This window comes from Lolium perenne, chromosome 4 (genome assembly GCF_019359855.2).
Source record: "Lolium perenne isolate Kyuss_39 chromosome 4, Kyuss_2.0, whole genome shotgun sequence".
NCBI lineage: Eukaryota > Viridiplantae > Streptophyta > Magnoliopsida > Poales > Poaceae > Lolium > Lolium perenne.
In genome coordinates this window covers 184,116,513-184,130,806 of record NC_067247.2, presented here as the reverse complement: position 1 = coordinate 184,130,806, position 14,294 = coordinate 184,116,513, and the positions used below count along the sequence as shown (strand labels likewise).

The following is a 14,294-nucleotide window of genomic DNA, read 5'->3' as shown; positions in this document are numbered from 1 at the left end:
TATTTCTTATGTGAGCATCCTCTCAAATTACTGAGCCTGGCTGAAAGGCATAAAAAAAAGCGCTTATGGGAGACAACCCATTGTTTTATTTCTCAATTTTTATCTTTTATTGAGTCTTGGAAGTTATTACCTCTGTAATAACCTCTCCTTATCATTTTTATTTTGTTTTTGTGCCATAAATAGCCTCTAATAGGAAGAAAGTAAGATTTGGGGAAGTTGTTGTCCAGAAACAGATTCTGTGTTGCACCATAAAAATTAGTATTCCCCCAGAACGTAATTTTGAGATGCCAATTTTTAAGCATATGCCTCGGGTTATTATCTAACTTTCGTTAGTTTTACACTTTTCAATTTGAGCAACAGATGATTTTCAAAAAAATCGATCTTTACCTGCTATTCTGTTTTGACAGATTTCTATCACCATTTGCATTTGCTTCTTGGTACTTTTCTTATTTTTTGAGTTCTTTCGAGAGAAAGAGATTTTCAAAGAAATTTCTTAAGTAGCTAAATGTTTTAATGGCTGTTTGACTTATGTTATAACTGAACCAAGTAGAATTGTTATTTTGATTGCACTAATGCTGCTAATTTTGATCCACGCTTCTTCCCGATGATACGTCTCAAACGTATCTATAATTTCTTATGTTCCATGCTACTTTTATGATGATACTCACATGTTTTATACACACTTTATGTCATTATTATGCATTTTCCGGCACTAACCTATTAACGAGATGCCGAAGAGCCAGTTGCTGTTTTCTGCTGTTTTTGGTTTCAGAAATCCTACAAAGGAAATATTCTCGGAATTGGACGAAATCAACGCCCAGGGTCTTATTTTTCCACGGAGCTTCCAGAAGACCGAAGGGGATACGAAGTGGGGCCACGAGGGCCCGTACCCATAGGGCGGCGCGGCCAGCATGGGGCCCGCGCCGGCCTATGGTGTGGGGCCCCTGTGCCTCCACCGACGCTGCCCTTCCACCTATTTATTCCCTCCGTCGCGAAAACCCTTTTACCGAGAGCCACGATATAGAAAACCTTCCAGAGACGCCGCCGCCACCAATCCCATCTCGGGGGATTCAGGAGATCGCCTCCGGCACCCTGCCGGAGAGGGGAATCATCTCCCGGGGGACTCTTCATCACCATGATCGCCTCCGGATTGATGTGTGAGTAGTTCACCCCTGGACTATGGGTCCATAGCAGTAGCTAGATGGTTGTCTTCTCCTCATTGTGCTATCATGTTAGATCTTGTGAGCTGCCTATCATGATCAAGATCATCTATTTGTAATGCTACATGTTGTGTTTATTGGGATCCAATGAATATGGAATACTATGTCAAGTTGATTATCAATCTATCATATATGTGTTGTTTATGATCTTGCATGCTCTCCGTTTCTAGTAGAGGCTCTGGCCAAGTTGATACTTGAGGGAGTATTTATGCTCGATAGTGGGTTCATGCCTCCATTGAATCTGGGACTGTGGAAGAAAGTTCTAAGGTTGTGGATGTGCTGTTGCCACTAGGGATAAAACATCAATGCTTTGTCTAAGGATATTTGTGTTGATTACATTACGCACCATACTTAATGCAATTGTCTGTTGTTTGCAACTTAATACTGGAAGGGGTGCGGATGCTAACCTGAAGGTGGACTTTTTAGGCATAGATGCATGCTGGATAGCGGTCTATGTACTTTGTCGTAATACCCGATTAAATCTCACACTACTCATCATGATATGTATGTGCATTGTTATGCCCTCTCTATTTGTCAATTACCCAACTGTAATTTGTTCACCCAACATGCTATTTCTTATTGGAGAGACACCACTAGTGAAATATGGACCCCGGTCCATTTTTTTACATCTGAATACAATCTACTGCAATCATTGTTCTCTACTGTTCTTCGCAAACAAACATCATTTTCCACACCATACATTTAATCCTTTGTTTACAGCAAGCCGGTGAGATTGACAACCTCACTGTTAAGTTGGGGCAAAGTATTTGGATTGTGTTGTGCAGGTTCCACGTTGGCGCCGGAATCCCTGGTGTTGCGCCGCACTACACTCCGTCACCAACAACCTTCACGTGTTCCTTGACTCCTATTGGTTCGATAACCTTGGTTTCGTACTGAGGGAAAACTTGCTGCTGTACGCATCACACCTTCCTCTTGGGGTTCCCAACGGGCGTGTGCTTGACGCGTCATCAAGACTGTTTTCTGGCGCCGTTGCCGGGGAGATCAAGACACGCTGCAAGGGGAGTCTCTCACTTCAAATCTCTTTACTTTGTTTTTGTCTTGCTTTACTTTATTTTATTTACTGCTTTGTTTGCTTTCTTATATCAAAATACAAAAAAAATTAGTTACTTGCTTTACTTTATTTACTGTCTTGTTTGCGTTCTCTATATCAAAAATACAAAAAAATTAGTTACTTGCATTTACTTTATTTAGTTTGCTTTATTTACTATTGCTAAAATGGGTACTCCTGAGAATACTAAGTTGTGTGACTTCACTAGCACAAATAATAATGATTTCCTATGCACACCTATTGCTCCACCTGCTGCTACAGCAGAATTTTATGAAATTAAACCTGCTTTACTAAATCTTGTTATGAGAGAGCAATTTTCTGGTGTTAGTTCTGATGATGTTGCTGCCCATCTTAATAATTTTGTTGAACTTTATGAAATTCAAAAATATAAGGTTGTAGATGGTGACATTATAAAGTTGAAATTGTTTCCTTTATCCTTAAGAGGAAGAGCTAAAGATTGGTTGCTATCTTTGCCTAAGAATAGTATTGATTCATGGATTAAATGTAAGGATGCTTTCATTGGTAGATATTATCCTCCCGCTAAAATTATATCTTTGAGAAGTAGCATAATGAATTTTAAGCATTTGGATAATGAACATGTTGCTCAAGCATAGGAAAGAATGAAATCTTTGGTCAAGAATTGCCCTACCCATGGACTGACTACTTGGATGATCATCCAAACCTTTTATGCAGGACTGAATTTTTCTTCGCGGAACCTATTGGATTCAGCTGCTGGAGGTACTTTTATGTCCATCACTTTAGGCGCCGCAACAAAGCTTCTTGATGATATGATGATTAACTACTCTGAATGGCACACGGAAAGGGCTCCACAAGGTAAGAAGGTAATTCTGTTGAAGAAACCTCCTCCTTGAGTGATAAGATTGATGCTATTATGTCTATGCTTGTGAATGGTAGATCTAATGTTGATCCTAATAATGTTCCTTTAGCTTCATTGGTTGCTCAAGAAGAGCATGTTGATGTGAACTTCATTAAAAATAATAATTTCAACAACCATGCTTATTGGAATAATTTTGGTAACAACAACTATAGGCCATATCCTGCTAGTGGTAACCCTTATGGTAATTCTTATGGTAGATCTGTTTCACCTAATGAGGAAAAGATGTTAGAAATTGAAAGAGCTATTAAGAGCTTTATGCAATCACAATATGAGCAAAATCAATTGTTTACTAAAACTATGAATGAACAATCTGCCTTGTTGAAAAATATAGGAAATCAACTTGAAAATTTGAATATGGAGATTTCTGGTTTGCAAACTAAGCTTTCAAATGCTGAAAACAGAATCTCATACATGTCCGAGTCACTATCTTCTTTAATTAATAAAATGACTGCTAAACCTGAGGATAATGATAATAAAATTGTTACTACAACAAACGCTATCCAAGTTCGAATTAATGAAAATATTAGATTGATGGCTGAATTGCATGCTAGGTGGGAAAAAGAAGAAAAATTTGCTAAAGAGAATAATGTAGCTAAAGTTTGGACTATTACCACCACTAGTAATGTTGATGCTTCACATGTTGCTACACCTCCTACTATCAATGGTAAAATAATTGGTGTTGGCAATGTTTCTACTCCTAATGCAAAGCGTGCAAAACTTTTTGAAACTGCTAAAACTGCTGAAAGTGCTTGTGATAAAACTGCTGAAATTTTTCAAAATATTGGGGACAATGATCCCATTGCTTTAGATCATAATGGTTTAGATTTTGATGATTGTCATATCTCTGAAGTTATAAAATTCTTGCAAAAACTTGCTAGAAGTCCTAATGCTAGTGCTATAAATTTAGCCTTTACAAAACATATTACAAATGCTCTCATTAAAGCTAGAGAAGATAAATTAAAACTTGAAACTTCTATTCCTAGGAAGTTGGAAGATGGTTGGGAGCCCATCATTAAGATGAAGGTCAATGATTTTGATTGTAATGCTTTATGTGATCTTGGTGCAAGTATTTCCGTTATGCCTAAGAAATCTATAATATGCTTGACTTGCCACCATTGAAAATTGTTATTTGGATGTTAATCTTGCTGATAATTCTATGAAGAAACCTTTGGGGAGGATTGATAATGTTCGCATTACGGTTAACAATAACCTTGTCCTCGTAGATTTTGTTGTCTTGGATATTGAATGCAATGCATCTTGTCCCATTATTTTGGGAAGACCTTTTCTTCGAACTGTTGGTGCTATTATTGATATGAAGGAAGGTAATATTAAGTATCAATTTCCTCTCAAAAAGGTATGGAACACTTCCCTAGAAAGAGAATGAAGTTACCTTTTGATTATATTATTAGAACAAATTATGATGTTGATGCTTCATCTCTTGATAATACTTGATTCACACTTTCTGCGCCTAGCTGAAAGGCGTTAAAGAAAAGCGCTTATGGGAGACAACCCATTATTTTACTTCTGCACTTTTATTTTATATTTGAGTCTTGGAAGTTTTTACTACTGTAGCAACCTCTCCTTATCTTTCTTTTATTGCATTTTTGTGCCAAGTAAAGTCTTTGATAGTAAGGTTGATACTAGATTTGGATTACTGCGCAGAAACAGATTTCTTGCTGTCACGAAATTGAGTAGTTCCGTCTGTAGGTAATTTAGAAAAATCTGCCAATTTACGTGCGTGATCCTCAGATATGTACGCAACTTTCATTCAATTTAAGCTTTTTCATCTGAGCAAGTTAAGTGCCCCATAAAAATTCGTCTTTACGGACTGTTCTATTTTGACAGATTCTGCCTTTTATTTCGCATTGCCTATTTTGCTATGTTTGATGGATTTCTTTGTTCCATTAAGTTTCAGTAGCTTTGTGCAATGTCCATAAGTGTTAAGAATGATTATGCCACCTCTGAATATGTGAATTTTTGAATATGCACTAACCCTCTATTGAATGAGTTTGTTTTGAGTTTGGTGTGGAGGAAGTTTTCAAGGATCAAGAGAGGAGGATGATACAATATGATCAAGAGGAGTGAAAACTCTAAGCTTGGGGATGCCCCCGTGGTTCATCCCTGCATATTTCAAGAAGACTCAAGCATCTAAGCTTGGGGATGCCCAAGGCATCCCCTTCTTCATCGACAACTTATCAGGTCACCTCTAGTGAAACTATATTTTTATTCTGTCACATCTTATGTGCTTTACTTGGAGCGTCTGTATGTCTTTATTTTTGTTTGTGTTCGAATAAAATCGGATCCTAGCATTCTTTGTGTGGGAGATAGACACGCTCCGCTGTTGCATATGAACACATGTGTTCTTAGCTTTACTCTTTAATGTTCATGGCGAAGGTTGAAACTGCTTCGTTCATTGTTATATGGTTGGAAATAGAAAATGCTGCATGTGGTAATTGGTATAATGTCTTGAATAATTTGATACTTTGCAATTGTTGTGCTCAAATAGATCATGTTTAAGCTCTTGCATCATGTACTTTTCACCTATTAATGAAGAAATATCATAGAGCTTGTTGACATTTGGTTTGCATGATTGGTCTCTCTAAAGTCTAGATATTTTCTGGTGAGGGTTTGAACAACAAGGAAGACAGTGTAGAGTCTTATAATGCTTGCAATATGTTCTTATGTAAGTTTTGCTGTACCGGTTCATACTTGTGTTTGCTTCAAACAACCTTGCTAGCCTAAGCCTTGTATTGAGAGGGATTACTTCTCGTGCATCCAAATCCTTGAGCCAAAAACTATGCCACTTGTGTCCACCATACCTACCTACTACATGGTATTTCTCTGCCATTCCAAAGTAAACTGCTTGAGTGCTACCTTTAAAATTTCATTCCTTTGTCTTTGCAATATATAGCTCATGGGAAAAATAGCTTAAAAACTATTGTGATGAAGAATATGTCGCTTATGTATCTTATTTCTTATAAGTTGCTTGTTGAGCGGTAACCATGTTTCTGGGGATGCCATCAACTATTACACCTTTGTTGAATATCATGTGAGTTGCTATGCATGTTCGTCTTGTCTGAAGTAAGGGTGATTTATCATGATCAAATGGTTTGAGTATGCATATTGTTAGAGAAGAACATTCGGCCGCTAACTAAAGCCATGATCCATGGTGGAAGTTTCAGTTTGGACATCAATCCTCAATCTCTTATGAGAATATTATCTGTTGTTGAATGCTTATGCATTAAAGAGGAGTCCATTATCTATTGTCTATGTTGTCCCGATATGGATGTCTAAGTTGAGAATAATCAAAAGCGAGAGATCCAATGCAAACTTTCTCCTTAGACCTTTGTACAGGCGGCATAGAGGTACCCCTTTGTGACACTTGGTTGAAACATATGCTATGCAAAGATAATCCATGTAAATCCAAGATAATTAGGACAAGGTGCGGGCACTATTGGTATTCTATGCATGAGGCTTGCAACTTATAGGATGTCTTATACATAACACATATGAATTATTACTACCGTTGACAAAATTGTTTCTATGTTTTCAAAATAAAAGCTCTAGCACAAATATAGCAATCAATGCTTCCCTCTGCGAAGGGCCATTCTTTTACTTTATGTTGAGTCAGTTTACCTACTTCTTTCTATCTTAGAAGCAAACAATTGTATCAACTCTGTGCATTGATTCCTACATATTTGCTTATTTGCATTCATAATATTACTTTGTGTTGACAATTATCCATGAGATAAACGTGTTGAAGTTGAAAGCAACCGCTGAAACTTATATCTTCCTTTGTGTTGCTTCAAAACTTTCTACTAAGAATCTATTACTTTACGAGTTAACTCCTATGCAAGTCTTATTGATGTTTGTCTTGAAAGTACTATTCATGAAAAGTCTTTGCTATATGATTCAGTTGTTTATTCATTGTCTTTACCATTGTTTCGAATCACTTCATTCATCTCATATGCTTTACAATAGTATTGATCAAGATTATGATAGCATGTCACTTCAAAAATTATCCTTGTTATCGTTTACCTACTCGAGGGCGAGTAGGAACTAAGCTTGGGGATGCTTGATACGTCTCAAACGTATCTATAATTTCTTATGTTCCATGCTACTTTTATGATGATACTCACATGTTTTATACACACTTTATGTCATTATTATGCATTTTCCGGCACTAACCTATTGACGAGATGCCGAAGAGCCAGTTGATGTTTTCTCTTGTTTTTGGTTTCAGAAATCCTACAAAGGAAATATTCTCGGAATTGGACGAAATCAACGCCCAGGGTCTTATTTTTCCACGGAGCTTCCAGAAGACCGAAGGGGATACGAAGTGGGGCCACGAGGGCCCGTACCCATAGGGCGGCGCTGCCAGCATGGGGCCCGCGCCGGCCTATGGTGTGGGGCCCCTGTGCCTCCACCGACGCTGCCCTTCCGCCTATTTATTCCCTCCGTCGCGAAAACCCTTTTACTGAGAGCCACGATACGGAAAACCTTCCAGAGACGCCGCCGCCGCCAATCCCATCTCGGGGGATTCAGGAGATCGCCTCCGGCACCCTGCCGGAGAGGGGAATCATCTCCCGGAGGACTCTTCATCACCATGATCGCCTCCGGATTGATGTGTGAGTAGTTCACCCCTGGACTATGGGTCCATAGCAGTAGCTAGATGGTTGTCTTTTCCTCATTGTGCTATCATGTTAGATCTTGTGAGCTGCCTATCATGATCAAGATCATCTATTTGTAATGCTACATGTTGTGTTTATTGGGATCCGATGAATATGGAATACTATGTCAAGTTGATTATCAATCTATCATATATGTGTTGTTTATGATCTTGCATGCTCTCCGTTGCTAGTAGACGCTCTGGCCAAGTTGATACTTGTAACTCCAAGAGGGAGTATTTATGCTCGATAGTGGGTCCATGCCTCCATTGAATGCAGGACGATGTGAGAAAGTTCTAAGGTTGTGGATGTGCTGTTGCCACTAGGGATAAAACATCAATGCTTTGTCTAAGGATATTTGTGTTGATTACATTACGCACCATACTTAATGCAATTGTCTGTTGTTTGCAACTTAATACTGGAAGGGGTGCGGATGCTAACCTGAAGGTGGACTTTTTTGGCATAGATGCAAGCTGGATAGCGGTCTATGTACTTTGTCGTAATGCCCGATTAAATCTCACACTACTCATCATGATATGTATGTGCATTGTTATGCCCTCTCTATTTGTCAATTGCCCAACTGTAATTTGTTCACCAACATGCTATTTCTTATTGGAGAGACACCACTAGTGAACTGTGGACCCCGGTCTATTCTTTTACATCTAAATACAATCTATTGCAATCATTGTTCTCTACTGTTCTTCGCAAACAAACATCATTTTCCACACCATACATTTAATCCTTTGTTTACAGCAAGCCGGTGAGATTGACAACCTCACTGTTAAGTTGGGGCAAAGTATTTGGATTGTGTTGTGCAGGTTCCACGTTGGCGCCGGAATCCCTGGTGTTGCGCCGCACTACACTCCGTCACCAACAACCTTCACGTGTTCCTTGACACCTACTAGTTCGATAATCTTGGTTTCTTACTGAGGGAAAACTTGCTGTTGTACGCATCACACCTTCCTCTTGGGGTTCCCAACGGGCGTGTGCTTGACGCGTCATCACCCGACAACTACGAAGCGTGGACCGCGTTCTTCCGGCGCAGGTACGAACGCGAACTCGCCGCGTACGACGGCCCTCCTCCTCCGGAAAGGACCAACGCCGCCGGCCGCCGCCGATGGTGGAGCGCGCCTGGCCGCACCCTCGAGAATGTGGTCGCGCACATCGAGGACGGGGACTCCCCCGTCCTGGGGATGCCGCCGCCGGTGCCGGCTACCGTGTCGCGCCGGCACAGTAGTTCCAGGTTGCCGAGGAGGATGGAGCCATCCTCCTCGTCGTCTGGCTCGCGGTCGGCGTCTAGGTCCGGCGGGTCGACGCCGGCCACCGTCAAGAAGGAGTGGGCGTCTCCTTCGACCGTCAAGAAGGAACCGGCGTCGCCACCGCCGACTAGAGGGCGAAGCAGCGGCGCCCTCGTCATCCGCGACCAGCCTTCCTCTCCGCAGCGCGGGCGGAAGAGGAAGTCGTCGAAGAAGGAGGCCGTCGTGGCCGCCATCAACAACACCGCGAACAAGCTCGCCGAGGAGGTGGCGAAGCGCGCGGAGGAAGCCGCCGTGGCGGAGGCGATCGCCAGGTCGCTCACGGACCTGGTGCCCGCCGACAACAGCCTCCCCGAGGACGCCGCACTGGAGTGGTCCAGGCGGGACTGGGAGCGCCAGGAGGCGGAGCAGCAGCGGTGGCTGCTGGACCTGGCTGCCGCGCGGCAACGCGCCGTCCGCGCCGCCGCACCGTCCGCGCCAACGAACGTCGCGCCCAAGCCCGTCGAGCTGATCAAGCTCGAGGAGAGCAGCGACGACGATATTTACCGGCCGACGCCGCCACGCGCCGACGACCCTGGCCAAGGTTCGAGCCGCTGGTACGAGGCGGCGCCGCCCCATGACGCCGCCAGCTCGAGCGACGACGACGACGGCGCGGACTACACGGCCTTCTACTGCCATTTCGGCATGTAGAGGCCGCTTTTAGTTTAGATTAATGTTTCCCTGTCGCTGAATTCAAATATATGTACGAATTCGGCCTATATATGTACGAACTCGCCTATATAAGTTAAATATCACTAAATTTCGCTTATGTTTGCATGAGTTTCGCCTACATCTGTTCGAATTTAACGTATTTTTTCAAAAACTTTACGTCCGTCCTGGGCTCGCCGCCGGGAAAAATGTGCTCCCCGGGCCAAATTTTCCTCCAATCCGGACGAAAGTTTCACCGGATTTGGGCGTGGGGAGCCCCAACGAGTGGAGATGCTCTAAGTTCGTTCTTTTTAAGTAGTGTAGATTGCCCATAGTAATGTCTAACAGTTAATGCCATTAAATTTTGAAAAACTATATTTTTTTCGAAATGGGAGCATCGCCCGGTCTCTGCATCAATAGATGCACACAGCCTTTTATATGAAACGTGTTTCTAGTTGTTCATTAAGCGTTAAGTCTAGCAACGATGATTGGTACTTGCCAAAGCAAAAGTAAAAATACTATGTAGGAAACCAGGTTTTTAATTTTATATATCCTGTTCTTACTGCCTAGAGAACATATGTGTTCTTGTTAACGATTTGTTACTTGCTCATGTACTTGAGCTTTCTTATGCTATGACTCAGTTCTGTTCGCTTCTGGAATGAAGAGGAATAAAACGAAACCGTTCCGCACTTGGAGCCCGTTCGCGTGTTCGGTTTGCCGAAGGAACGGAATCAACTGGTTCCACAAAAGAGAATATTCCTCTCAGATGCGAAACGAACTGGTTCCACCAAATCGGTCGGACGACGAGGAACGGCTGGCTGACCAGCCCAACTAACCCCTCCAAAAAATAATTGGCCTCCTTAACCGTCTTCTCTCCATCCTTGTCGGATTGCGAGCACGCGAGGCGGTCGATGGCGACCAGGCGCGGATGCCGACGGTGGGCAGGCGCAGATGCCGACGGCAAGCAAGCGAGGCGGCCGACGACGAGCAGGCGCGGCGGCTGACGGCGAACACACCGACGCGGCGGCTGCGAGGCACGCCCGGTGGAGGACAGCGCACGGGCGACGACGAACAGCACTCGCACGGTGGCGAGGCACACCCGGCAGCGGACGCTCACACGGCGGTAGCCAGGCACGCGCGCGGCGGCCAGCTCACTCGGCGGCTGCGAGGCACGCCCGGCGGAGGACAGCGCAAGGGCGATGGCGGCCAGCATGCGCGCGGTGGCGAGGCACACCCGACGGTGGCCGCTCACACGGCGGCGGCCAGGCACGCACGCGGCGGCCAGCTCGCGAGGCACGCCCGGAAGCCCAGCACACGTGTGGTGGCAAGGCAAGCCCGGCGGTGGCCAGCACACGCGGTGGCGGCCAACGCACGCGGCGGCGGACTAACACACACACAAAAAATTATGGTTAGGCAAAATGATGTTTATGCCGTTTCATTCTATTGTGCGATTCCAGAACCAAACAGAAAACGGAACCATTCCATTCCTCGATTTTTTTGAACCGAACACAGGGTCGGAACCATCCCATAACATCGGAATGGAACCATTCCATTCATTTCCCCCTGGTTTCACAACCGAACACACCCTAAGAATTCGCTAGGATGATTACTCATTGACAATTTGGCATCGCAAAGATCACTAGTCGAGTTGAAAAATGCTACGGGGTACATTGAATCTGGGGCAGGCCCAAAGCTAGAGTTAGGAGAGCTATAGCCCGGTCCGTCACATGTACACAGAGCATCCGTATTGTGATGTGGTTCCAAGACAAGAAAAGGAGGCCCAATTCTATCTTTTTCATCCGGTGCTTTCGATATGGTGAGAACATAGGGCGTGCGCACGCACGCGGAAAAGGAGAACTAAGAGCATCTCCACTCGCTCTACTCAGGCCCCAATAGCTGATTTAGGGGTGTCAAAGCATAAGCAGGTATCTAGCATTTTCCTCTTTCTCGCCTCGTGACCAATGTCACCGCCACAAACACCCATCACCGTGACAGACCATCACCGCCGCCCGCCGGTAGTACCCACTCCGCCGCCGTGTATGCTCCGCCGCAAACCCCCGCCACCTCGCAGGCCCTTTACACCGTTGCCGTTCACCAGCTCCCACCACCGCCGCTACCTCCGTCTCCACCGCGCTCCCACCCTGCACACAAGGTGTTCGGTCATTTTCCAAGGCGATGAACTCGGACGATGAGGACGTCATGGCCGCGCTCATGGACGAGGAGCTCGCTGTCGCGGCTGCGACCAGGGACGCCGCTGGAGACGACGAGCATCTGGCGATCCTCGTCTCCCTCTTGGCCATGATCGCCGAGGAGTACAAGCCTTTCATTGGTGGCTCCGCGTCGGGCCGCCGCAAGAGCAAGCCAAGGCAGAGGATGGAAGGGTACCGCATGCTCTACGCCGACTATTTCGCCGACGATCCATTGCACGGCGACACCATATTCCGCCATCATTTTCGGATGAGTAGGAAACTCTTTCTGAAGATAGTTGAGAATTTGAGGGAGATCGACTATTTCAAATTGAAGAGAGACGCCGTCAGTGAGCTTGGTTTCTCGACAATTCAGAAATGCATATATAGTGGCTCTTCGGATGCTTGCCTATGGAATTGCAGGTGATACACATGATGACTATCTGCGCATGGCAGATTCCACGACCATTGATTGCATGTACAGATTCTACAAGGCAATTGTGGTGGTGTTTGGAGAGACCTATCTGCGCACACCTACAGACACAACTCGGATATTGGCACAAAATTCAGAGAGAGATTTTCCTAGGATGCTTGTGTCCTCTTGCAAATGTTGATCACAATGTGCCTCCCGCATTTGTTGTTTTTCTTGCCAGATGTCAAAAAGTCTCAGACTCCAATACTCATCACCAATTGCAAGATGATCTGGTGGAGCATTTGTGGACTCTTAAAGGCGGCGACTAGTTTGTTTATTTGTTTATCATTGTGATTAAAACTTTTAAATTTGTGTGGTTTGATAAACCTAAATTATTTGTATGCTATGTTGAACTTGCTGAATTATGTCCAACATTTATTTAAGTGGTAATAAATTATCACAGTATATTTGGTGTTTAGATTTAAAATATATATGAAACTGTATTGGGGGCGCCGTTTGGGGTGCACGGTTGGACGCCGGCATGCCCCCATTTCTAATTTTGCGCCAGCGCCCCCATACGGTTCTAACAGCAACTCTAAAAGAGCCCGTAAATCACGCCGGAACTGTATTTTCCGGCGATTTACGGTTTCGGATCGAAAGTGGCGCAGAACAGAGACTGAACTCGCTGCTCGGCCCAAAAAACTTTCTCGGGGATCGAAAAACTTCACACTCGACCCCTATTGATACAGACTGAAGGTACAAGGCCCAAACTGGACGGATTTCTCACCACTCCTCCAGCGCCGCCGTCCGTACAACCACCTCCAGCCGCCGATTTCTGGCTGCTTTGCTAAAATTGTGCATCGTCGGTCAAACATCTATTCAGCCCGCTCCAGTTCCAACCTTGTCTATGTCAATTCCCAACGAATCTTCTCGATATAGACTATTTTCGATTGATTCACAAATATCAATCGATTCCATAGCTAGCTAGCGAGCTGGATGGTGCTACTATTCCAATTAACTTGCTAGCTAGGTGATGTCCTTATCGAGAAGGTCGGCAGAGCGATGGAATGTGCAGGATTTCCTTTGCTGAGTGTCAAATTTCAACACTCGGCAATGAACATCTATGCCTAGTGTCAAATTTCAACACCCAACAAAGACCACCTCATATATCATGATCACTACACAACAAGAAGTAAAATTCAGTACATAGTTCTTCGCCAGCCTCCCTTTGACTAGCTTGCATCATTCAAATTATTCAACTAGGAAAAGACCTATATATCCCCTAAACGCGGTGAATAAATGATTTAAAATAATTATAAAATTAATTACATGAAGTATAGAATTAAACTAGTTGGATTAGCTTGAAGCACAAGTCCTAAAATATGGAAGGCTAAACTAAGTTCACCAACAACTTTTGACTATAAAATATTTGCAATAAGAAAGCAAGTAATTCAAACTTTACACAAGATGTGTCAATCATAACACGTATGAATTGTGGAACGTAAAGGAATCAAGCAACAACTGACACTTTTACTAGATTTTAAATATATGTCGATATTATAATATCCTTTGGAGAGGTTGTGCAAACAAAGCCTAGAGCGGTCAAATATATATATAAATACATTTGAACTTAATTTCAAAAGAGAAGATGGCAATTTTATAATTCACTCGGACATCCTTTTTCAAATTCCTACAAACAAACAACGAGATTGATTCCTCCAATGGAACGGTAGCATTTTAACTATACATTCTCATGTCTTTCTTTTTGTTTTTTGGTTTGGGTTGCTCATCAAACATATCGTTCGATATGTCTTTTGACTTCAGTTTTACCATGTTTATTATAAAAAGATCTATTTATGTGAACCAACTACAAAATTCATGTTGTTCTCCACGTGCATA

At 43.5% G+C, this 14,294-nt stretch overlaps 1 protein-coding gene across 1 annotated transcript; it reads left to right on the top strand.

Moving 5' to 3' along the window:
* The first annotated feature begins 11,996 nt into the window (after positions 1–11,996).
* LOC139839223 (uncharacterized) lies at positions 11,997–12,597 on the top strand. The gene is made up of 2 exons (XM_071829273.1): positions 11,997–12,333; positions 12,440–12,597. Exons 1-2 carry the CDS (start codon positions 11,997–11,999, stop codon positions 12,595–12,597), a joined length of 495 nt encoding a protein of 164 aa, XP_071685374.1.
* Positions 12,598–14,294: the final 1,697 nt, after the last annotated feature.

Coding starts and splice junctions, on each gene's coding strand:
- LOC139839223 (XM_071829273.1), top strand. CDS start 11,997: ATGGCCGCGCTCATGGACGAGGAGCTCGCTGTCGCGGCTGCGACCAGG. Junction 12,334..12,439: donor ATTGAAGAGAGACGCCGTCA/GTGAGCTTGGTT, acceptor TGCGCATGGCAG/ATTCCACGACCATTGATTGC.